Genomic DNA, 24474 nt, shown 5'->3' with positions numbered 1-24474 from the left:
GCCCAGCCCTGACTGCAGTGTTGTCAAAACACTGCTGTTTATCAAAACCCAGGCAGGAAACCCTTTTAACACACACACAGGGGCCAGGATTCTGCTGAGAGGTCAGAGCAGACAGCAGCTCGGGGCTAGTTAAAGAGAGATGCTCATTAAATAACTGACACTGGCCTTGTTACAGTATCCGGTGGTGAATGAGCACAAGATACAAAATTGGTTGGTAACACTCCAGGAGGCCCCATCAGCACACAACTTGGCACCTCCAATCAGCTACTATTTTTCCTTTGAAAAAACTGCCCTAAATTCCTTCTACCTCCGTCTGCCTGGGGCATGTTTATGCCGAAATAGCAGACACTGAAACACAAGTGGATTCTAAGGCCACCTCCTTAGGCTCAAGGGCTCCCCGCCCACCTCTGCTTCGTCTTTCTGGTGCCCACCCTCCCCAGGTCCCTCCCCTGTTCCCTCCCCAGGTCCCTCCCCTGTTCCCTCCCCAGGTCCCTCCCCCAGCCTCTGCTGCCCAAGCTCCCTGTCACCAGTCACTACTCAGTGTACCTTACACACCATGTGCTTTCTGTACCTGCCTGACCAGAGTTTATCAAGAGGCGATGGGGTGTGAAGCAGCGTGGCTAAGGGCACAGCCTCTGGAGCTAGACAGCCTGGGTTCAAGCCCCAGTTCTGTGGCCTCGCACAGGTTAGTTAGCGCATGCCTCAGTTTCCCCATATATAAAATGGGATGGTGACTGAGTGGGATGATAGTTAATACTACAGAAGCTTTCAGCCTCGTGCCTGGCACACAGCGAGTGCTCCGTAAGAGTCACCAATCATGGCTGGTATCGCAATAATCCCCGTGCACTGAGCATTATTATCCCTAATTTATAGGTGAGGAGTCAGGCCCAAGTTCATACGGCCAATAGATGGTGAAGCCGGGACCTTAACCAGGTCAGTCTAACTCAAAAGCTAACACTCTTTACACAATGATATTACTCCATTCAAAAACCATCTCCCAAGTTCCTTCTCAGCGCCAAAGAGACCGAGAGTAAAGGCTGATGCTATGGAGGGTCTGGCCAAACCTCCAGCTGTGTGTCGACAGGATACAGAGGGGGACTTTTCCAGTTGACCCCAGAACTAGCTGTCTGGGCCCCAATGCTGGGGACAAAGGACGTACCAAGGAGCCAGCAACAACCAGGGCCTAGCCCTCCTTCTGGGATTTTTAAGGGGCAGAGATGGGTCCTGCAGTAGACACACCATCCCCATTCCCCGCCTCTATGAGCAGAAAGGGAGACACTGGCTGAGTGGGGACAGCTGGGGACTGTCCCTGCCCACCCACCCAAAAGCCGAGAGAGAGATAGCTACTAGAGTCACACAAGACCAGACACCTCTATGGGAAGGGGACACTGGCGCCTTTTTCTCCCTGGGCGTCTGCTGAGCCACGGAACCTTCTCATCTGCTTTGCACCTTCCTGAACAGAGGACAATGGAGGGACAAGGCCAGCAGAGAGAAGGGAGACAATGGAAGACACTGCAGTCGGAGCCCTGGAGGCGGCAAGACTGAGTGTGGCGACGCTGAAGGTGCCGCCCCAACCCCAGTCCTGACCATGTGACCACTGGATTTGCCCAGCTCCCTGTTGCCAGCCCGGCACCCCGTGTCCTGAGGAGTCTCTCTGGCCACCAGAGTTGTCTCTCCTCGTGCCCATGAGGCCGGCTGGGGGAGCCTGAGGAATTCAAGGCTTCTGGAAGCTTCCTTTGCCCTGTGCCTGCTGGGAGCTGGTGAGTAAACACCACAGCCCCTCACCCCTCGGGCCGGCTACCGTCAGTGCCGGGGAGGACCACCACCCAGCTGCCCCCAGCGGTCACCTGCCTGACAGCACGCTCTGTATTATAGGTCTCATTTCCCCCGCTTCCCTCTGGTTTTTCTTGGCCTCACCCCCCAAATAAAATACTTGCACTCAAATCTTGGTCTCAGGGTCTATTTCTAGGGGAGTCCAATCTAGGATGACAGATGACTTTCCCATGGGTCAGTGGGCCCCAGAGGAGGTAGCTGAGTTTGGGCCACCTGACCAGGACCCATTCTTGACAGCTGCTCTCCTGGTGAAAGGACCCCAATAGTAAGAAACCATGGGACACACTCCCAGGGCCAGGGCAGCCCCCACCCACTGCCCAGACCTTCCACAGAGTTGACATGTGTCTGTCACTAGGGCCAGCGTGAACCCTGCCTGCCAAGGTCCTTCAGTGGGGACGTCAGCCAGAGAAATGGCAAGAAGAACAAAGAGAACTGTAGCCACGGCAGCTAAATAAGGAGACATTCGCTTTTCCTGCTCCTAAACCTTCTTACAGACACTCCTGCCCACTTCTGGGCCTGCAGTGGTGATGACAGGCTGAAACATGGATGTGACAAGGATGGGACTCACAGGAGGACAGGCCTATGAGCACCCTCCCTGGGACTTTGGGAACTTTTGGAAGAGAAGCTCTCTCTCCACTTGTAGGACCTTCCTGAGAGAAAGGTGACAGAGGAAAGCGGAGCTGAGGAACATGCCGGCTGACAAGGATTCCCAGGGCTCAACGGGAGCCACAGACCCAGTGGTGCCAGGAGCCCACACGACCACGGACCTTCTGCTTCGGCCAAAGCGAGTTTGAGATGGGTTCTGTCAGTTTTAACCAAGAAAGTCAGTCTCTTTACCTCAAAGTCATGAAATTCTTTGTTCTACTCCCCAGTGAAAACAGTGGTTCCCACCCCGACACCTGTCTTGGTTACCAAACGGGACTGGCCTTTGGCCATTTCCCAAAGTCCAGCCAATTCGGTGCTCCTGAGCAGAGCCGCGGGAACAGTCCCCAGACTTGGAAGGCTTTCCTAGAAGACAGTCTCCGAGCAAACGCAGAAGCCTTCTAGGGCTGTGGCTCCAAAGGTGGAAGAAAGCAAGAGACATATTTATATAAACGTGGACATACTGATGGAAAATACAGTCTTCTCACGCTCGAGTCACCTGGGGGAGATCCATTTACAAAGTCCTCAGGCAGCACTGTCTCCGGAATAGATCATTTCACAGCAGTTATAGGTGTGGGTTTGGAATTAGTCTCAGGTTCAAGTCCCCATTCCAGCTGTGCAACGTAGGGCAAGTTTCTTAACCTCTCTGAGCCTCAGGGTCCCCATTTATAAGGTATAGGTGCCATGACTATCCATCTGGTAGGGTAACGTGAGTATTGCACGCAGCCCAGGGTCTGGTATGTGGTGAGTACCAGAAAACCTTTACTGCCACTGTCTCTGAATCTCACTTGGCAAACACAGCACACACAGCTTTCACCTCCCAAGCCGTAGGACCCCGAATTCCAGGCATCCAGGGTCTAACGGGCGTTTCTCTGGACTGAGCAAATCTCAGGTTAAAGCAATTTTCCAAAACATAAATATTCAGCATTCTGGTGTGCAAATATCACTTTTGACTAAACACATTTTCTTCTTCTGGGCTCAAATCAAACATTCCTTCTCCATGGGGAATCTGGCTTGGTAATAAAAGATACTCCACCCCACGTGACACAGAATGATCCCTAAAGGACTTCTAAGAGCACGTCCCCGGAGTCTGCTCTGCCCCCAAAGGCTCCATCACACCTAATCCCAATGGCAGCCTGTCCTGAGACTCGAGCAGCCACGCCACCTCATTCAGCTATTGCAACACCCACCAGTGAGTGGCAGGTCACGCTTCACACCCATCCGTCCAGCTCAAACAGCCAAACCCTTCCTGCCTTCCAAGGGCCACCCTATGTTTCTCAGAATGAGGTCCACAGTTCGCCTGTATTAGAATCCTATCTCTAGCACATTCGCTAAAGTGCATACTCACTCAAGACTTAGGGCACTGAGGCTGAGGTCTGGGAACCCCCATGGTCACAGGAACAGCGGCATGACAGCGGAAGTCCCCACTCTGTCTGACGGCCCTTGTTTACATAAGGGCTATTCCTGGTCCTGAAACCAGCCACCTGTGTCCTCTTTCACCTGACACCTGGCAGCAGGCCATCACGACCTCCCACCTAGACAACCGCAGCAGCAAATGACCCCTAACTGGCGCCTCTGCTTCCTTCTCTCTTTACCTCCCCAACATTTTACTGTGAACATTGTCAAATACAGAAAAGCTGAAAAGAACTGTACAGTGAACCCCTTTTCATACATCACCTCGATTCTTCAATGAACAGTTAATATCAGTAATTCTAAAATTAGTAGTTTTGAAATATGCTGTATCTGCTCCCTCACGTACCGTCAATCTTTTTTGAGTACATTTTAAAGTCACTTGCAGACATAATACACTTCCCCTAAACACTTCAGCAGGCGTATCATTAACCAGAATTTAGTATTTGTTTATGGCTCTTTTTTTCCAGATAAAATTTATATTCAATGAAATGCACAAACCTTAAGTGTAGCAGAGGAGTTTGACAAATGCATATACCATGTATCTCAAATCCCTACCAAGACGTCCAACTGCACTATTAGTCCAGGCATTTCAGCCCGAGCTAAAGGAAACACGGTGTGGGGGGTCCACACTCTCTGTGTTTCCGGGACCTTCTACTGATGTGAAGAATGCAGTTTGGTCACACAGAATTTATTTTGTCGGGTGGGTCTGCCTCTTTCAACTCTAAGTGTCTTGACAGTTGAAAACCCAGTGACATCAAATATTAAGAAGGAGACGTGGAAAAGCCCCCTTATATCTTGATCATGAGATGGGAAGGAGGTTTGGGGCTATAGCAGATGCTGCAACACCTTGCCCACCACCTCTGTGCCCTGACCACTTCGGCACACACGGGCCCATGTCCAACTGCCAGCCAACGCACGTTTTTGCCTCTGTGAATATCAAAGGTCTCTTTATTTGCCAGAGTAACAGGCCAGAAATGCCAGCGTGGATGTGCGCATTCCCCAGCAGCCCTCATCTTATGGCTGACAGGAATTGGCGTAGAAACACCCCAGCTGCCTGTCCCTCAGGTGGAAAGACTCTTGGGCGCAAGTGTGACGCCGGAACCCAGTTTCCCCAGCAGGTTTCAGCTCCAGTCACCCCCAGTGGTACCAGCCCAATAATGTGTCCTTTATGTGACATCCCTACTTCCTCCTGGTGTGTCCTCTGGTGTCACCTTCCTAATAAATGACTTCCCTTGCCTCAGGGTCTCCTTCACGGGGAATCCAAACAAAGAGACAGGCAAACCTATCTTTGAGGTCTCTCTCCCTCACACACTCTCTAACAGTGGGACAGCCCCTCCAGTCCTCATGTTTGAAACCTGCACCCCAAATGTGACGCTGGGTCACCAAATCCCTAGGCAGTAGAGCTCAGCTTTGAGAAACACCTTGGTGTGTTTGATGCAAAGTAACCCCGCCTCCATCACACAGGACTGCTGTCCCCAGTGGGGATGGGCTACACCGGCCGGGTCTTTCCCTTCCCTGGGACTCCCACATCGTTGCACCCACAGACTGCCCAAGGGGGGGGCTCTAACAGCCCCCTGGAGAGAAAGTCTGGTCCGTGGGTGGCTCCCCACACAGCCAATGGCATGTCCCTGGGCTGGAAGGGGAAGGAAGCCAATGTCACAATCTTCCTGAAAAGCATCCACCTACCATCCTGTTCTTCAGGCCTCATTTTATTTTTCCTGTAGCAATTTCTGAGAGTCAGAATGACGGATAGCTTCATACCCCGGACAATCATTCTGCTTATTAAATAACCCAGAACCAATGGCCAGAAAGCTCCCAGTGGGGTGGTGGTTACATGAATCTATATATTAATATGTGATACAATTTCAGAACCCCACACACACACACACACACGTGCATGTGAAAACTGAGTCAGGTCTGCAGTTCAGCTGCCAACGTCACTGTCCCAGCATCACTTACACTCTGGTTGTGAAGATTTATCACGGGGGTTGCTAGATGAACGAACGGTACACTGGAACTCTCTGTACCGTGTTTGCAAACGTCCTGTAAGTTGAAAGTTATTTCAAAACAAAAAGTCTTAAAAACGCGCAAAAAAAAAAAAGGAAAAGAAAAAAAATGTTTTTTTTTTTTTTTTTTTTTAAATAGTAAAATGAAAAAAACCCATTGGTTTTCCTACGGAAGCCCTAGAGAAGACACCGCACACCCTCCCCCCTTACCTGCGAACTGGGGATCAGCGCCTTCCACCAGTGCCCGCCTTTCACCAGGTCCACGTCGCTCAGCGGCAGGGACACCTTCCCGATGACGCAGTGGCGGGAGAACTTGTCGAAGTCCAGCACGGTGAGCAGCAGTGTCCGCCGCTGCGCCTCCGGGAAGGGGATGTCGAAGGTGTAGCGCTCCTCGAACACCGGCTTCTGCGTCTTGCGCTTGACCCCCGTCTGCTTCGAGTTCTTCTGGTCGGGCAGGAGGCAGATCTTGACGTAGGGGTTGGAGCGCGCCATGTCCTGGCGCGCGCCGTCGTGGGACACGGGCGGCGGCAGGTCCCGCGCCTCGATCACGCGCACGGTCAGGTGGTTGTGCAGCACGTCGTACTGGGCGCTGAAGTGCAGCATGCCCAGCTGGTACTTGGACGAGATCTCCTCGTCCGTCAGGAAGTCCACGTCGTCGCCGCTCGAGTCCAGGGAGTAGAGCCGGGGCTCGAACTTGCGGAAATAGTCGTCGGGGGTATAGGTCCGTCTGAGCAGCGACGGCTGGACGGGCTCCTTCTTGGCGCCGAACACACCGAACTCGATGGGTTTAATGTCCACGAGCGGGGAGCTGGGCCGTCTGGACTCGAGACCTAAACAGGCGCCAGAAACCACAGTGAACTCGGGGACCGAACCTGCGCCACGGCGTCAGTTGGCAGCGCTTCCCAGACTGTGGCACCGGCCGCTCTGCATCGCCGCGCTCCGCGCCATCTGCTCCCCACACCTTGAAACGCTATTTATGCTGAGCGGCGGCGGCATGACGGCCCCGTGCGCTCCGTCACCGTCACCAGCGCAGCTAAGCGCCACGCACTGCTCTAAATGCATTGCACCTATCAAGTCACCTCATCGTCACAGGTGCTCGCCGATGACCATCCCCCCCAATCTTACAGACGAGGAAACAGAAACGTGAAGTATCTTGCCAAAGGTCGCACAACCAGAAAGAGGAGCCAGGATGGGCCCAGTCTTGACTCTAACCCTTACCCTTCACGGCCTCCATTTTCAGAGTGGACTCGGGGGCCAGAGTACCTGGGTCAAAATCCAACTCAGCTACTTGCTCGTGACCTAGTGACTCACTAGTAATAAGCCATGTGGCCCTGGGCACATTCTTTACACTCTCTGGGACTCAGCCTCCTCATCTGTGAAATGGAGCCAACAACGGCACCTGCCTCAAAGTAGCTATTATTGTACTTCTTCAAGGACCCTATTCAGGGAGTCCTTGGGCTTTACCCTCCTTCCTCCTCCCATTTGCTCAAACACATATGCTCACATCACAGGGGACAAACGGGGTGGCCTGTGGGCCAACTGCTACCATAGATACATTTTGTTGGGGTTTAAAAGTCAGGAAGCTTCATATAACAACCCAGATTGCCAGTTTCGCTTTAGAAACATCAGGCAGTGCTGGGCCCACGATCCCACATGGCTAGAGCTGAGTAGCAGCTGCCCCTTCAATGGGGCAGTAACTTCCCTGTTGGCCAGTCCCCACCCCTAGCGACTCTCCAGGTAGAGTCAGCTGCCATTAGGGTGATATGTGTCCCTATGCAACCCTGTTCACTCAGCCACTGACACAACCCGCCTGGCCCCTAGAGCCAGTGGATTTGCAAGCCCTGCTGTAAACATGGTAACACTCGCCTTTCAGGGCCTGACATGATATATGCTGACAATGTCAACCAATTGAGCCAATTCAATGAAATGTGATCAGGAAAAACAAGAATCAGTTAAAACGATCGCTGCAGACTGAACTCAGCAGAAATCAGCTGCAATGTCCTCTCGTCACACTGTCAGTCTCGCAGTCTTGCTCTGTCATCCCGCTCCACCCCACCAGGGAACCACCCTGTCCCTCACCGCTTCCCTGGGGGGTGCTGCCAAGTGTGTGCGGAAGCCGCTCTCCTCCCCTGCCCTGGAGACCCGGCTAATGGGGTTTGAATCCACGGACTTTGAACGGAGGCTGAGCAGCACACACTGTTGGAGCCAGGACCCCGGGCAATCGCAGCAGAGACGCTTACTTGAAATCCTTCGGGTCAGGCTGTACGTGGACTTAGACGTGTCTGAGGACGAGCATCTCCGATCCGGAGAGTTGCTACGTGGGGTCAGCGGGACATCGCTGACTGTGTGGACAGAATCCCCATCCTTGTCACTGCTCCGGCTGGTCATCCTACGGGAGGGGAAAGGTCTCAATGGCTGTCAAAGAACCCCCAGGGGCTGGCATCTCTGTCCTTTGGAGGACAGACCCATGACGAAACAGCTGTCCCACCCAGTTTATGCAACGTAGAATGATACAAAGTTGAAATAGTGTGGTAACCGTAAACTCTCAACAACGTCTTGCTTTGTGCACAAAATGTGAAATGATATGAATGACGGTTTCGCAATTTAGAACAATCTGTCAAGAATTTGCATAATTTCAAAGCTGGGGCTGAGGGAAGGGATATTGAAAGGTATTCAGGATATGGCCACACGGGGGCGTCACTTTGGCTAAGAGGAGACCTGTCAATCCTCAGTCTGGAAGGAACCATATGGCTGTTTAAGTGCGTCCCAACTTTTGTGAGTGACTTTTGGTGAGAAACGCCCTGCTCATTTCAACAGTCCCTGTGTCTACAATTCAACATCTTTCAGAAACATATCCTATGACCTATGTCGCGCAAGGTTCTTTGAGTGGCAGCGCTATAGCTACAAAATGGCCCTGAGAGTCAATGATTTAAGAACAATAGCTCGATGTGAAGAAACGGCTGTGAATTAGCAGCAGGCATGATCCAATGTGCTCCCAATGAGCATGAGAAATGCTGAAAAAATGAAAAGCACTGGGTTGCGGGGTGGGGAGACCCAGGGGAGTAATTAAGAGCACAAACTTTGGTTGGAACCCTGGCTGGGTCACCTTGGGCAAGTCCGTTCCTCTCTCTGCCTCCCTCTCCCCATCTGTAAAATGGGAATAGCAGTACCCACCTTACCTGGTTGCTGTGAACACTGGATGAGTTCACACATGTAAAATGCTTAGGACAGCGCCTGGTATGCCACAGGCAGCTGCTCAATACATTTCAGCTGGTATTATTATATCACAGCAGAGGGGGCTTATTCCCCCAATGTTCATAAGGCTGGGTTAGGATGCTGGAGGGAGGGAACAAAAGCTGGCAAAGTGGCCGTGAGATGGATGCTGCTAATAACACGTCCCTAAGCTATCACAGCAGTAGACTGATTCGTTCTGAGACTGCATCCACCTAACTTGACATTCAAGCCTGCGGGGAAACGAGTCTTGAAAAATCCAAGTTCAAATTCTATGAGGTCTTCAGATGCATCCTGAGCACGAAATAAGACAGATCTGATGTTCTCCCAAAGCAATACAAGGGTCACAGGGAGGACAACACCCGGCGTGTTACAAGGGGGGAAATGCAGTCCTTGCCTGCCTCCTGTTCCTGGCCGATAGGTCAGTGCAGCAGGTGAAATGTAGGGGGCAAACAGCAGGGGAGGGCACAGAAATGGGGCCACACTGTACCAATCATTCTTCTCGCTCTCCCTTAAATAAAAGCAGCAGCATCTTCCAAGGAAAACAGAGCCAAACGCTACAGCCACCCTGCATGGCCTGTTTCCCGGCTGTCACACCTCTGTGGCTGTCACCTCCACCTGTGAAGTCCCATCCAGCCTTGAAGGATCAGCTTAAACGCCATCGCCCCAAAACCCTGGTTGTGTCCTCTCAGACAGTACGTGTATGGCTGAGCCACTCCTGCCTTCTCTGCAACGGCCAGGCCTTCGTGCCCTTCCTCCAACACACTGAGCCATGCTGTTCCCTCTGCCCAAATGCTGTTCCAGTCTTGGTTCCTCCTCATCATTCAGGTCTCAGCTTCAACAGCACCTCTTCAGAGAGGCCCCACCCTGTCCCTGTCACCTCCTCCCATCCCCATCAGACCTTATCCATGTACTTTTCTTTTTCTCTTGCCAACATTGCACATAACTCATCTTTTTGGGGGCTTGCTTGCCCCTCTTCTGCACCTGAAACCAAGCCGCAGCTCCATGTGGGGGACAGTGTCTCATTCCCCACTGCCGACCTTGCCCTAGCACGGACCTTGGCACGTCTGGGGCGTTCCCCATTTACCTTCTCAGTGAGTGAGTGAGTGAGTGAACGAATGTATGAATGCGTTCTTCTGTGGTTCTCATCTGATTCATCTTGTGTCACAAAGAGCTGAGTGCACGTCTGGTCACCCCTCCCACACCAGGGTACACTTCATGGTGAGATCCGTACTTACGTTTGAATCAAAGGTACCAGGTGCCGAGCACCTACCATTTGACAGGTACTGTGCTAAGTGCTAACCAAGCCATCTCATTTCACCCTTACAAAAATCCCTGCTCCCCTTTAGAGGTGGGGAAATGGAAGCCCTGGGTGGGTGGGGGAGGATGGATAATGAATTGGCACCACTTTTAAAGGGTAGAACCCCAAGTGGGCCGAGTAATCCCGGACTCCGGATCCCAGGGCCACACTTGTGAGCTGGGCACCCTTGCAAGGCCTGCAGAGCTTTGTACACAGTAGGTACTCAACACGTGCTTGTTGGACAAATAACCTGACTTTTATCACTCTTCAGTGAGGGGCTTTCTGGCATTGCCCCAAAAGGAGCCATCAGACTGTCCAGGTTTCCTGACCCTCATCAAGCCAGCCCAGCCAAAACAAGCTGGGAACCCTCACGACAGAAGCATATGTGACGATTAATGGTGCCCCCCAAAATCACATACCCAAAGGGCTAGCTCATCTTGGAGGCATGTCCTGTGCTTCTTGACTCAAATGTCACAGTACGAAGGGCACTGCAAAGCCTGTACACTTGACATTTCTACTTCCTGCCTGTTTGATAACATGCAACTGCCCACTCGGTAAATAAATCTGGGGAAAGCCCAAGCTGTAAATTCGCTTTCTGAATGATTTAACCCGCCTCCCCTTTACAGGTTTCTCTTAACATTTTACATTGTGTCGAGTGCCAAAAATGCAGTAAGGGCTGCCCAGGATTCAAGGAAGGCCTGGTTCATCCTGGGAAGCACAAAGGTCGTGTACAGTTGTTCAGGCTGCAGACTGCACAACTCTAGGTAGTGTCATTCATTTTAAGCACCTAGTGAATGGCACCTCCTGAAGTTGTGTGGTGTGTTGGCTCTGCCGCGAAGTTTCCAGCCCACTTCTCTGCTTGTAGCAAAGCCCAAAGTGTTTCCCCTGAGGGTCGCACCCCTTGCCGCCAGAAAGAGTCCTCTGCTTACACAAAGGGCCTGCAGCCTGGGCAAAGCACAACTGTCATCCAGCTCAGTGACAATGCACCTGTAACACCCAACATCAGAGACCCATCCATAATCTTCAGCGTCCACTGGGGTCTCCACTGGTTCGGAAGAAAATCCAAATTCCTTAACCTGGTATCCAAGGCCCCGCACGAGCTGAGCTTGCACGTTCATTGTCTGTGACCCACCCCTCACCCCATCCTTCCTGGATGTCGTGTCCATTTGTCAAGTTTGTCTGCCCTGGATCCCGGTTACGGTACCCAAACTGCCCATGACAAAGGTGAGCAAACTACAGGGCCAAATCCACTGCCTGATGTTTGTCAATCAAGTATTAGGGGAACACGGCCAGGCCCATTCATTGACGTATTGTCCTTCTATGGCTGCTTCCGCAATGATAGAAGCAAGTAGTTGCAAGAGAGACTAAGTCTATGGGGCTGAAATATTTACAGTCTGGCCCTTTACAGGAAAAGTGTGCCAACCCCTGTTCTAATAGCCTAATTCATGTGTTTCAGGTGGGACTGACCATTTCCCTGGTTCCAGGATGGTCAGGCCACCCAGCCATGACCCTGGCACCATTCCCTCCAGGCAAAAACAACTGGATCAAGTGATTGGCACATTTACCCCGAGCCAGGACAATGAGAGGCTTTCCCGGTGTTTCTGCTGCTGTTAAGAAAGTAACAGAAAAAAAAAAGAGAGAGAGGACAGGTGTGCATACCCACGATATTATTTGAGCCCCTGGATCCAGCTACACCTGAAGCCATTCCCCCTGGATTTTTCCATTAAAAAATTCTATGCAAGACGGTCCTGTGGGTGTGCAGGAAGTGAACGCACTTTAGGGGGTGACTGGACTTCAGTACCCACCTTACTGCCTCTGCTAGATTTTAAGTCCCCTGAGCACAGTAACAGGACTCTATCTAACCTGTGGATCCCACAGTACCTGTGGGAAACAAACAGCAAAGACAGCGAGATGAACTTTTCGACGGGATGATTGGCACTTTCCGGATGCAGCTGCTGCCTGCGGTTAGTCAGCTGGCCCACAACTATTTTTGGAAGTGAACCAGACAGACGAAAGCCCCTGCCCTCATGGAGCTGGCACGCATATGAGTTGGCTTTAAAGAACCGGGTGAGGCCAACCTCCACCACCAAGGGCCGTGGGAAGTGGGAATAAGCTCCTGACAAATGAGATGGAGTCACCAAACACGGCAGCTCTGCACACACCTGCAGGTCTCAGGCTCCCACTGGCGACTAACGGAAGGGGTTGCCTAAACATCGCCTTTACATCCAGTCAAAGACTATCAATACCTAGTAATGAGAGAAATGAATACTTACTGCTGTGCTAAGCACGTTATGTGCATTCTCATGAGTCTTAATAACAACCCTATAAAATGACTGCCATTATTGTTCCCGCTTTAAGGATGAGGAAACCGAGACCAAAACGGGGACAAAAGAATTGCATTTTGGATAGCCAAGCAGGTGTCAAGCATTTTTCAGTCCTTTTCCATGTGCCAGTAATTCACGTCACCACCACAACAATGCTATGACATAAATACCATTATTTTTATCATCCCCATTTTACAGATGGCAAATCAAGGCACAGAGAGATCAAGCAACTTGCCCAAGGTCACAGACCTAGATAAAAGTAGGAGAAATAGGATTTGAAACCACAGAGCCTGCCACAGAACCAGCTTGTTCTGAAAATATTAGACACTTGCTTCTAAGAAAAGAAAATGAGAGGACTGAGGCATGACTCCCGATATGGAGGGAAAGATGGGGTGCCACAGGCTTTTGGACTCTCAGCCCAAGGATTTAGCTGAGGCTCCAGCACTGGGCCTTTGCAATGTCTCTCTCCCTCTCTGAGCCTCCCCCTCCACAAGTGGCACTCGATGATTCCCAGGTGCTGACCCTCTAGACGCAGCCCAGACTCTCTGGTCGCGGTCCTCTGCCAGCCACAGAGGGGTGGACCAGACACGTGGCCGAGAAGCTTCAAAACTGCGTTCCCAAAATATCTGAGCGGCTGGCAGATGGAGAAGTATGCAGGCGCGGGAGGAGAACGAATTGGAGATGAAATGAAAGATGCCAGAGAGAACATAAACAGCGTTGGAGGACAGGATGGAGCCTGGAGGTGCTTTTGGCTTCCCTGTTTCTGAAGCTCTTGGTCAGAGCGACAGAAATGCCTTGGTTATTCATTCCATCCACCTCTCCGTGCAACTAATGCTTACTGAGCAGCTACTACATGCCAAGCGGGGTTCAGGTGCTAGGACAATTTGTCATATTGACTTGGACAGAAACCTTTAGAGTTTGGACATCCCCCGAAGACTGTAGATGCTCACACATCTCTTTTCCCGCTTGGAATGGCACTCAGCGTGATTAAAAGTGCCCACATGCTTAGCGTTACACACTCCACATCTCAGAAGATGTGAAACCAGCTAAACTGAAGCCCCACCCCCAGCTGGTCTCACCAGCTTGCCAAACCATGCGAGAGGCACAGAGTATGTCCCCATCAGCAGCGAAGAGGTCCAGGGAAACTGCCTTTCCCTCCACCATAGCCCAAATCCTGCTTCCCATGGCCCAGACCCCGTCTCAGAAACTGAGAGAAGAAAGGTCTTGAGATTGCAATCGAGCGCGTTCAAACAGTTTCACTTACAGCCAGGGAGGAGTCTGGGCAGGAAAAGGTCCCAGGATTTCAACTTCATCCTCACTGGACTGGCAACAGCTGGCCTCATAGCACTTCTGACAGCAGTGCCGGCAAGTCCATCTGCATAGCAGCAGATCCGAGATTCTAGAAAGAAAACCCTGAGGCCATTGGGGGAGGTGGGCAGTGGAGGGGGGGAGAGGGGACGCGAGAGGGAAGGGTGGAGAGGAGGAAGAGGAAAAACACCCGAATTACAAGCAGCCCATCCCTGGTGACAAATGACATGCAGGAGGTCTGTCTCGGCTGTAAACGCTTGGAACACAATGTTTTCCACTTCTATTTACCAACTGCAGGCACAAAGATGGCAAACACCATCTCGCCGCCGGGGCCGTTAACAGCAAGCAAAACATTTGCAGGTAGATTCTTTTGTAGTTTATGGGAAAGTCTTGCTTGACATGTGGGCGGTGTATTCAACATCATGAGGGCTACACAGTATGTTCCCGAAACAGGAAGGAGTAGGACTCTGCCTTCTTGCAAGGAAAACAGAAATATTTTTTTTAAGAACGAATCTCAGCGACATGAAAGCAGAGAGAATCAAATGGAATAAGTGGGGGGTGGGGAGGGAAACCTAGCTTGTCAACTAGTGTCTTTTCACCGGGATCTCCCTGCCACAGACAGGCATGGAAACCACGCCATTAGCAACATCTGGTTATTGTTTAATATTCAATACTCCCCACAGCCTCACATGAGACTCCAAAACGAAAGGCAAGCGTTTCTTGATTAGAAGCCAGACCAAACGAATCACAGAATTAACCCACCTCGTTTAAAGGTTCCAACTGCCCTTTTAGAGATCCATGATGAGGCCACGGGATGTACGGGGTGAGGAAGTGACAAAAAGAGAGAGACAAGACCAGTTTAGCAATAGTCCAGCAACTCAAAAAAGAAAAAGAAAAAAAAAGCCCTGGATCTTTCCACTTACCATCCTGGGAAGGGAGGTGACTTCCTAACAAGGTGTTGCTATCTCCAGGGCTGCTGGCAGCCCGCTGGCTAACCAACGCCGAATACATGGGAAACTTGAGCATTTCGGTTTGATTTACACCGTATGGTGTTATGAATCAGAGCAGGCGGACAGACAGTCATGCTAGCCAAGGCAACCACACTTCAGAAGAGCAAACCTTCCCATATAGAAATAGCCATGTAGCCAACCTCCAAAGGACATGACTAGCTAACGTGCGAGCAGACACCGAGTGAATGCGACTCGGCTCCCCCACCCTCCTGGAGGCCCTACCTTCCAATTCTGCTCCAATGGTGATGGTGGGGAGCTTCATATGACCACCCACAAATAAGAGGGAGCCAGCCGACAAGGAAGCCATAATCGGGTCCTCGGGGAGGGAGGGGCTCCCTCCCTTCTTTGGCCCCACCTCCCACCCAGTCTTCTTACAGGTTCCCGAGGCACAGGTTCCCTCCCCTCTTCCAGGGAAGAGCTGATGGCTTCCCAAATAGGCCAAGTAAGCCAGGTAGGTTAGGCCGAGCCCGCATCCTAGCCTGGGACACAGCCCTGAGATGCACTGAGGAGGAACTTGAACTCAGAACTTGAATCAAGACAGAGACAGTCATTGTCTTTTTCAATTCTTTTGCAAGGAGACAGACTCAATTGTGTACCACTGTATGTTAACATCTTTCTAACACTTGCAAATCTCCCCCCACCTCTTCCTTTTTACACAGAGAGAAGACCCGGCTGAGCCTTGGAGAAAGCCCTTTCCAGCTAAGAACGTGGCATTATTCTCATTATGTTTCTTTTTCCCAGTCGCCTCCTGTTTACATTGTGATTCTAGTTTTCTACTGTGGTAGTGACATCAAGTTTCCTTTTCATATATATTTTTTTAAAGTTAAAAAAGTGAGTTCATTTTTAGAAAAAAAAACTTACGTAAATAACGGTACAGGTGGTATGTAGCTTGGGAAAAATTCAAAATCCTTGAAGTATAATGGAATGATTGCAGCTTGGGAAACAAAGTCTCAGGCACTAATCACAAACTTTTCCAAAATCAAAACTTAAACTAGAAGAAGACCTGGAGGTACTAGGGGGCCACGCAAAGAGCTGAGTGGAGAACCGCTCGTTTTGGCCTCACCACTGGCCAATCATGTGCCGTGGGCCAGTCAGGGGGCCACTCTGAGCCTCAGTTACCTCTTTTCTTTAGTGGAAGGGCTAAGCTGGGACATTGACTATGAAAATGCTTGTGTGCTGCCCAGCAGAAAAATATCTGCACCCTTTCAGTGGCTTCTGAGAACAAGGTGGTTTGCCAACACCAGCTGGCACCTACTAGGCACCAGGGACCATCCCAGCTGCTTCGGCAGTGAACAAAACAGCAAAAGGCTATATGCCCTCGCGGGGCTCACAAGAGCAAGCGCTTTACAACGCTTAGGATCAAGGGATGCTTTCTCAAAACAACCCATGCCCATTCCCTTCATTCAGGGGTTTCCCAGGTATGTGGTGATCGAAAGAGAACTATTTATAAAACCATGGTGAGCAGAGACAAGGCCACCTCGGGCCCTGGCTAAGGAACAACCACCCAGCCTTCTCAAGGCCCAGGTGAGGCGCCCTGGCATGACTTGAGGCTTTCCTCACATTGGGTCCACTGGGTTCTTATGTTTCATCCCATCAAGGAGAACTGATCCGAGCCAGAAACAAGAAGTAGAACCCAGACATTCTAGAACAGGGGTTGGCAAATCCGGCCTGCAGCCTATTTTGGTACGGCCCTCTAGCTAAGAACGTTTCGTACATTCTTAAATGGTTGAAAAACAGTTGAAAGAAGATGAATACTTCTTGACTCATGCAACATATATGAAATTCAAGTTTCAGTGTCCACAAATAAAGTTTTATTGGGACACAGCCACGCCCACTCATTTACTATTGTCTATGGCTCTTCAGCACCACAGTCAGAGGTGAGTGGTTATGACAGACCTTGCAGCTCTCAAAGAAAAACATATTTACTATCTGGCCCTTTACAGACAAAGTTTAGAAGTTGTGCTAGGAGTTAAGCCAACATCACCAGGCCGTACTCAAACGCCACGCTTAACAACCCCCCCATCCCAGCCACCACCACCCCCTTTAGAGCTCACCATGACCCCCTAAGCAGCTAGCTGTGTGGCCTGAGGCAAGCCACCTAATTTCTCTGTGCTGAAGGTGGTCACTAAGAACAACAGAAGCCTGTTCTAATGTTCATGTCTCACCAGACTGCGCCTTCTGAGGGGCAGGGACCGGGCTGTCTTCACAGCTGTACACCCAGTGCCCACACATAGTAGGTGGTCACCAACGGTCTGAGTGACTGTTGAATAGTCCCGCCAACAATATCCAGCACACAGTGGGTGTACAGTACGTGTGACCTTCAATGAACTTGAAAAGATGACCTGGGGTTTCAGGAAAGGGCAGCCAATGGAGCTAATGTATCAGGACAGGACGAGGAGCCTACGCCAGGTGACAGAGCACGGAGTTCCTGGCAGACTGAAAAGTCTGAGGACAAGAGGAGGGGGTGCGTGAACTAGAGGGGAACTAGGGGACCAGCAGCCCCCCAACTGTGGCCGAGGGGCAGAGAAGTGAACCCAGATGCACCCTGGATGTGGGAGCATGTAGTCTTCTCTGCCCGGCTCTGAGGAGCCCATCCCAGAATCAGCAGCTCAATGGGTCTGACTGCGTGACCTTGGCGCTGACCTGTCACCACTTCCAGCCTTGCACTAAGGAGAAAGGTCTCTTAGTCAAGCAGCCACCCCCCACCCCCAACATGCTTGGAAATAATTTCAGCCCAAGGATTCTTGGGGGAGTTTCCTACAGATGATGGGGGTCCACAACTCCCAACCCCAATGCAATGGCCTGAAGTAATCGGCCGCCCCACCACCACCACCAGCACGACTCTGGTATGTCCCCAATCCCTCAGCACCCAGTGCCCAAGAGAGACGACGTCCTTGTCCCTCCTGGCCGGAACAGCTGCCTCAGGCTCGCTCTGCCGGCCAATTAGCCGGAGCCGTCACCACGGCAACGGCAGCCGGCGGACCCGGTGGCTGGCGAGCCCCAGGCCGCCCTCCCCGCGGCCCCTCCCCTGGGGTGGGGTGCAAAAGGAGGGGGCAGGGGTAGTGGGGAGAAAAGTCCGCCCCAACCCCCATTCCCTCCCCAGAAGGCGAGGGAGCCCATGCAGAATCTGCAGGGGGCCCTTCATTCTGGGGTGGGGGGACCCCAGCCTCTTCTCTTAGGGCGCACAGGTTGCCTCGGGCACCCTTTTTTTCCTCGAGGCAAGTTTGTGGGAGCCCAGCCGCATGCCCTCCCTTCCATGCGCTCACGGTCGAAGGGGGCGCGCCCCCCCCACCGCGGACCTGGCCCCCCAGCCTCAGCCCTACCTGGATGTACGCCATTTTCGCCCGCGCGACTCACTCCGGCCCGGGCATAGCGCCGCCACAGCCACTTTGCCCTCGCCAACAGGAGAGGGGGAGAGAGCAAAGGGGGAGAGGAAGAAAAGGCAGCCGGGTGGCCCCAGACGTGACTGGCGTGGCTGATGAGCGGCGCCCGCCCCTCCGCCGACCGCCCCGTCCTTGCCTTTCCCAGCGTGCCGGCTCCCGGAGTCCGGGCCGCCTCGCAGGTTGGGAGCTGGGGTGCCCAGGGCCCCCGCCTCGGCCTCCCTTGCTGTCCCGCGCTCCCCCCGAGGCGCTCCCCAGGCTGGAAGGAGGCCCGGGCGCCTTAGGAGGGAGCCCAGGGGTAGCCGCAGGGACTGCAGCGACCCCAGCGCAGGCGGGGCCGGAGACGGCGGGGCCGTGCACGCCAGAGGCGGGGGAGGGGATGGGGATGGGGAAGCGGGTGGGAGGGGGCGGTGCACGGGTCAGTCCATCCCGCACGCGTGGGGCCTGGCACCTACCCAGAGCAGAGCTCCCAGGGTGGCCGTGAAGCCGACGGGGCAACAGTCCAGCCGGCCATGGAGTCTGGAGCTGGGAGGGTCCTCACCCAGCCCTCTTCCAGACCAGCTTGGAAAAACTTTATTCCCGCCTCACCCGACGCGCCTAGAACTGTTGCAGTGAAGAACGCAGAGGCCAAATGAATGGGAGCCTCAAGTCAAGGTTGGGTGTCAGGGACCCCAAGGGGGGTGCTACGGCCCGGGTTCGCAGGGGGCGCCCGGGGACAACCGAGCGCCCCTTTACCCTAAACCGACCGGAGTTGTACCCTGGGCGCAACAGGTCTGATGCGAGGCGGCGCGGCAGCGCCACCCAGCGTCGCGTCGGGAGTCGCGCGCGCCTCTGCTCCGCTCCAAGCTCCGCGCCAGCGAGCTTGCGCCCCAGGGCGTGTCCGCCCCACAGCCGGCCCACGTGGCTGTGGAGCTTGGGCCTGGAGGCCAACTCCACACGGATCCTCCCATCCCAAGGCCGCAGGGCCGGGGCTGGCTCCCCACTGAGGGATCTGAGGTGGAACACTGCCCTCCGCCGGTTCTCTTTCTGAGATGCCCAGCCATCTCCAGTTGCCAGTCACCAGTTTATCAGCCTCTTAACCTCCCAGCGCCACTTTGTGTCAGTACAAACGGCGTAAAACCTCTGCCCTGCCTATTCTCCAGGGCTGTTCTGTGGGAATAAATGCAATAATAAGCAAAAGATGTGATGTATATTGTGTAAACATCTAGCATACATGTAGGTTTTGAGTGATAGAGTATTTCCTTTGCAGGACCTGGCATGTACCAGGGTGAGCGCTTATATTATAACTCGGCAGCCGCTGGACTCGACATTAACGAGCACGATGTCATCGGCTCCTTCTCCTGGCTCACTCCTGTACACCCAGCAGAGGGTCCAGCCAGAGCGGGCACTTAGTGTTTCTGTTCCTGCTGCTGAGGGAGGTGCTGCAACTGTCCCCAATCTACAGATGAGGGAACTGAGGTGCAGAGGGGGAAAGCCACTCACAGAGGCATGAGAGCTGGCAGCTGGCAGCATGGGGCCTCGGAACCCACACGGTCGGAACCCCTACCAGTTCGTGGTATGTATCCAGTGTTTCTTCAGCACTGATGGGAAGGGGTGCCTGGTGGAGAGGGGTGCCTGCTGGGACAGGGGCTCCCGGAGGGAACCTGAGGGACATGAAGGGTTTGCCACGGGTTCCCATGAGACCGTGTGCCTGAGAGACGGTTTGAAATCTTTCACATCAATTCAATCTTTTCATTCTGACAACCGTGAGGTGGGCACTATTACTATCCCACTCTTTAGATGAGAAACAAGGAGGCATGCAGAGGCGAAGGAACTTGCCCGGGGGGTATCTGGCGCGGAAGAGCTGGGGTTCAAAGACCCCGAAACCAAGTCCTGCCCCAGCCACTCACCTGGCTGCCTCACAGTGCAGAGTCTTGGGTGGAGGGGGATGAAATCTTTAGGGTTAGTTTGGGACCTTAATCCCTAAGGATTTGAACTACCAAGCACAGGAGGTTATTTAAATGGGGACGACAGAACCTACCTCTAAGGATATTAAATGTTGTCATGTATGTAAAGCAGCCGGCATGCAGCAGGTACTTAATAAATGCTTGCTGAATGAATAAATAGATGGTAGTTATGGCTACTATGGATGCTTCTAACTCTTGAGTCATTACTAGGATGGAGGGCTGAGCACTGCACATGTCTTCTTTTAAACCCTCACGAGAGCCCTGCAAGGTGGGTAGTATGATCGTCTCGTCCCATTTTACAGATGAGGAGGCTGAGGCTCTGAGAGGAAGTGAGTTCCCCAAGGTAAACAGGTGAAAAGGGACAGGCCCAGCTCTTCATGGCGGTGCCATCTTGCTTTGGATGTAACAATGAACGGGAAGTCAGTTCTAAGCCCTTCACCAGGGAAGGGTCAGATGTTGCTCCAAGACTGTATTTCGGGGTCCCCACCTCTGCCCTTTGTAGAAACCTGCAGTCTGGCTTTGAGGTGTAACCTGGACTCAGAGCAAGGCTGTGCCTGTTTGGAAAAGGCAGCTGTCACCTTCACACTTCTCGGGGGAGAAGCCACCAGTCCAGGGGACTGACGAATGTGTGCAATTGCCTGGGACTTGTGGTGTGATGAAGAAGGGCCATATGGTTGTGGGGGTACAGAGGAGGGCCCCAACCTAGTGTGTTTAGGGTCAGAGCAGGCTCCCTGGAGGGGATGACATTAAGCTGAGCCCCAAAGAACAAAAGATGGGGAGATATTCTAGAAAACAATGGGGCTTCACAGGCAGGTCCATGGATAGAATTCTGGGGGGTCCATGAACTTAGAAAAGAAAAAACTTACATCTCTATTGTCCCTAACCTCTACCTGAAATTCAGCATGTCCTTTCATTATGAAGTCAGGCAGCCATATTAGTACTTCCCTGGGATTTGGTCACCAATAGAAATCACGTATATTCATATCATATTACAGTTGTTACAAATAACTTGAAATTTCTTTTACACTCTTTACTGCTTGAAAATAAGTTATGAGGCCCACCACTAGCTCTTTCTATTTAATGCATAAATGAAGAAGGACATATATTAGCATACATACGAGTATATTGGTTTTACTATTCTGATCACTCTGTCAATATAATTTCCTTATAATTTTATGTATTCTACTGTATCATTTAACAAAACATTATTTTGAGATGGGGTCTAGAGGCTTCAACAGACTGGTGGGGGTCCATGGCACAGAAAGGAGTAGGAACCCCTAAAAGTAGCATGTGTGTTAGCTTAGAGGGGCGAGTGGGAACTGCCAAGTGGTTCCCTGGCTGGAGCCAGGGGAGGGTGATGCCAGGTGAGGCGTGAGAGGGAGGTGGGGCCAAATGTTGGGCGCCTCGGAATTACCCCATAGAAAGGCAGGAAGGATCAGGCTCAGAAAGATTGTGTCTGTTTGTGTGTGTGTGTGTGTGTGTGTGTCTGTGGGCATGGAGCAGACAAGCCTGGAGGCAGGAGGCCATTGCTGCAATGCAGGTAAGAAGTGATGCGTGTCTGAACTAAGGTCACGGCAGTGAATAATGGCCGGAACTGAATGGGCGGTGATGAGGTCGTGGGAAGCAGGGGAAACTAGAGGAAAGCAGATTTGCTGGCAGAGGAGTTAGGCTTTGGTGTGTGGATACGATGATGTTATCTAGGTGTGTTATCTAGAGTTCCTGAAAGACCTCCAATTTAATCCACCTTGAGCAAAGGTGGCCCAATAACTGGGAATCCAAGGGCAAATCCTACAGGCATGGCTGGATTTAGGGATGCAACTGATGTCGCGAGGACTTGCTTTCTCTCGCCATATCTCACCTCTTCACAGTTTCTCTCTGAAAACTGGATTTTTTCCCCCTAGAGTTAGGTTTGCCTCACATAGCAGAAAAATGGTCACTCGTGGCCTTGAGCTTGTTTTTTAACAGCTTATGCTCCAAAAGCAGGACAGACTCTTTATGAAATCTTAAGGAAAAACGCTGATTGGTCCTGCTTGGGTCACATGCCTCCTTCTGGACCAAGCGCTGTGTCTAGAAAACCCAGCAGTCTCCTTGAGTCTACCTGGACCAGGTGATCAGAGATGTGTGGGCAACGTAAGCTGTGATCCCACAAGGACCTACGATGAAGCGGGTTCTCTAAAAAAGATTCTGGGAGACAAAAACAACACGCCCAAGACGACGTGGCTGTGAAACATCCAGGCGGAGATGTCCAATGGGCAACACAGTCCCTCCTAGCAGGGACTGACACTTGAGCTGCTGAAGATCAGGAGAGAAGGCGTCAGTCACCTCCTGGTGGCACTTCTGGGCTCATCTCAGTCTATAGCATAAAAGGAGCCTGGCCTCTCACCTTCTCCCCGCCAAGACCCAGCTTTGGATGGCAGATGCAGGCACATAATAATGGTTTTCTCTGCAGGACCCTTAGGAGGTGGCGATGCAAACCACAGACCTTAGGGTACCTATTATAATTAAAAAGCGCCAGACCGGCAAAAGCAGTCAGTGGAATCTATACAGGCAATGCACATCTGATGAGGTGACTTTCTATTTCTGCCATACAGGCTGATGGCATTTGTCTCCTAAGTTAGTTTTAATTATATAGCTTCACCGAACATGCTATTTAGATCCTGTTTTAGCTATGCCCGTAAACCTGGGCAGTGTTTCTGAATGCCCGAGAAGTAAGAAGTCTCCGAGCTAATTAAACAACTGGTCTGGAAATAGAAAGGACGGCCACCTGTTAAGTATGATCCCCAGGCTGACATAACCAAGTAACCCCAGGTTAAGAGTCAGACCCCTTTCATCTCCATTCTCACCAGGGGCCGTATGGTTTGACAGCAAGAGATCCGGCTCCTAGTCCAGCCTTGCCTACGGAATAGCTGTGTGGCCTCAGGCAATCCACTCAATCCTTGGGAGCCTCAGTTTTCCTCACCCGCAGAATGGGTATAATACTCCTCCCCAGGGCTGGTGTAAGGTAAGGCAAACGAGAAAAACGCACATGAAGCGTTAGCACATAGTTCAAACTTAGTGGTTTCTTTCCCCCCAGCATACATTTAATCTGTAGCCGCAGTGCCTCCTTCTCAGGGAATGAGATATTAACAGCCACTGTTTCCTGGAGGTGAAGACTCCACGGAGCAGCCTATTTCTCTCCCTTAGCACAGTTCCTGCCCCTGAAGAAGCACTCAAGAAATGCTAGCTACTACTATTTTTTTATTTTCAAATACACCACACAGATAAGTCACTATTTACCCCGAACAGTTTTCCTTTTTTGTTGGTGGCCAGGATGGAGAAGAGAAAGAGCCGTTTCACCCTTAAGGACAGTGGTTCTCAAACTTGACTATGTGTAGAAGCTGGGGTGGGAGAGATTGACAGGGGTTATCTTGTTAAAAATACCTCTGACACCCCCAGTAACAACGTAGCCTTTTCAAGACTGGCAGATGGGTTTTACCACCCCATCCATTATTCTCAAGCGAGATTCACAAAGGTTCTTCCAAGAAAGAGCATTCCGATCTGGGGTGAGGAGGAAGAGTTCAGCGTTGTCTAAACAGCCATCGCTCCCCATGAGGACTTGGGTACGAACATTCAGAGCTGCATTATTTATAACTTCCACAAAGAGGGAAGAACCCAAATGTCCATGACGGGTGAATGGGTAGACAAAAGGTGGGGTAGGCATACAACGGGGTGCTTTGCAGCAATAAAAAGGAGCGAACTACTAAACTACTGATGCAGCTACAGCACAGATAACCTCAAAAACATTTTATGAGGTTCTGTGTCACACATCCCTTCCTGTACAACCATTTCTGTCAAATAAAAACATTACGGTGTGTCCTCATCCACATTATTCACTGGACCTGGCACCGTGCGACTTCTGGCTCTTCCCCAAAGTCAAAATGACCATGAAAGGAAAAAGCTTCAGATAAATTCAGGACGTCGAGGCAGCCACGACAGTGCAACTAAAGACACTCAGGAAAGAGGACTTCCAGAACTGCTTCAGAAAGTGGCAAGAACGATGGGATAAGTGTGTTCGAAGTGAGGGGGAGTATTTTGAGGGGGA

The 24474-nt window shown here is 51.8% G+C and overlaps 1 protein-coding gene across 11 annotated transcripts in view; it reads right to left on the bottom strand.

Annotated features, from left to right (window-relative positions):
- SYT17 (synaptotagmin 17) overlaps positions 1–19012 on the bottom strand; it is a 66705-nt gene extending 47693 nt beyond the window's left edge. The window contains exons 1-5 of one of the 11 annotated variants that reach the window (XM_019753063.2): positions 18903–19012; positions 14820–14837; positions 14014–14162; positions 8135–8283; positions 6105–6724 (exon numbers count right to left, since the gene is read on the bottom strand). In XM_019753063.2, coding sequence (XP_019608622.1) covers positions 6105–6724; positions 8135–8282 — 768 coding nt within the window. In that variant the 5' untranslated portion in view covers position 8283; positions 14014–14162; positions 14820–14837; positions 18903–19012. The other 10 variants (XM_019753057.2, XM_019753062.2, XM_019753059.2 and 7 more) reach the window with 10 other exon arrangements.
- Between the last annotated feature and the right edge of the window lie 5462 nt (positions 19013–24474).

This window comes from Rhinolophus sinicus, linkage group LG18 (genome assembly GCF_036562045.2).
Source record: "Rhinolophus sinicus isolate RSC01 linkage group LG18, ASM3656204v1, whole genome shotgun sequence".
Taxonomy (NCBI): Eukaryota; Metazoa; Chordata; class Mammalia; order Chiroptera; family Rhinolophidae; genus Rhinolophus; species Rhinolophus sinicus.
Note: the sequence above shows the minus strand (reverse complement) of the source record. Positions and strands in the feature narration are given on the sequence as shown.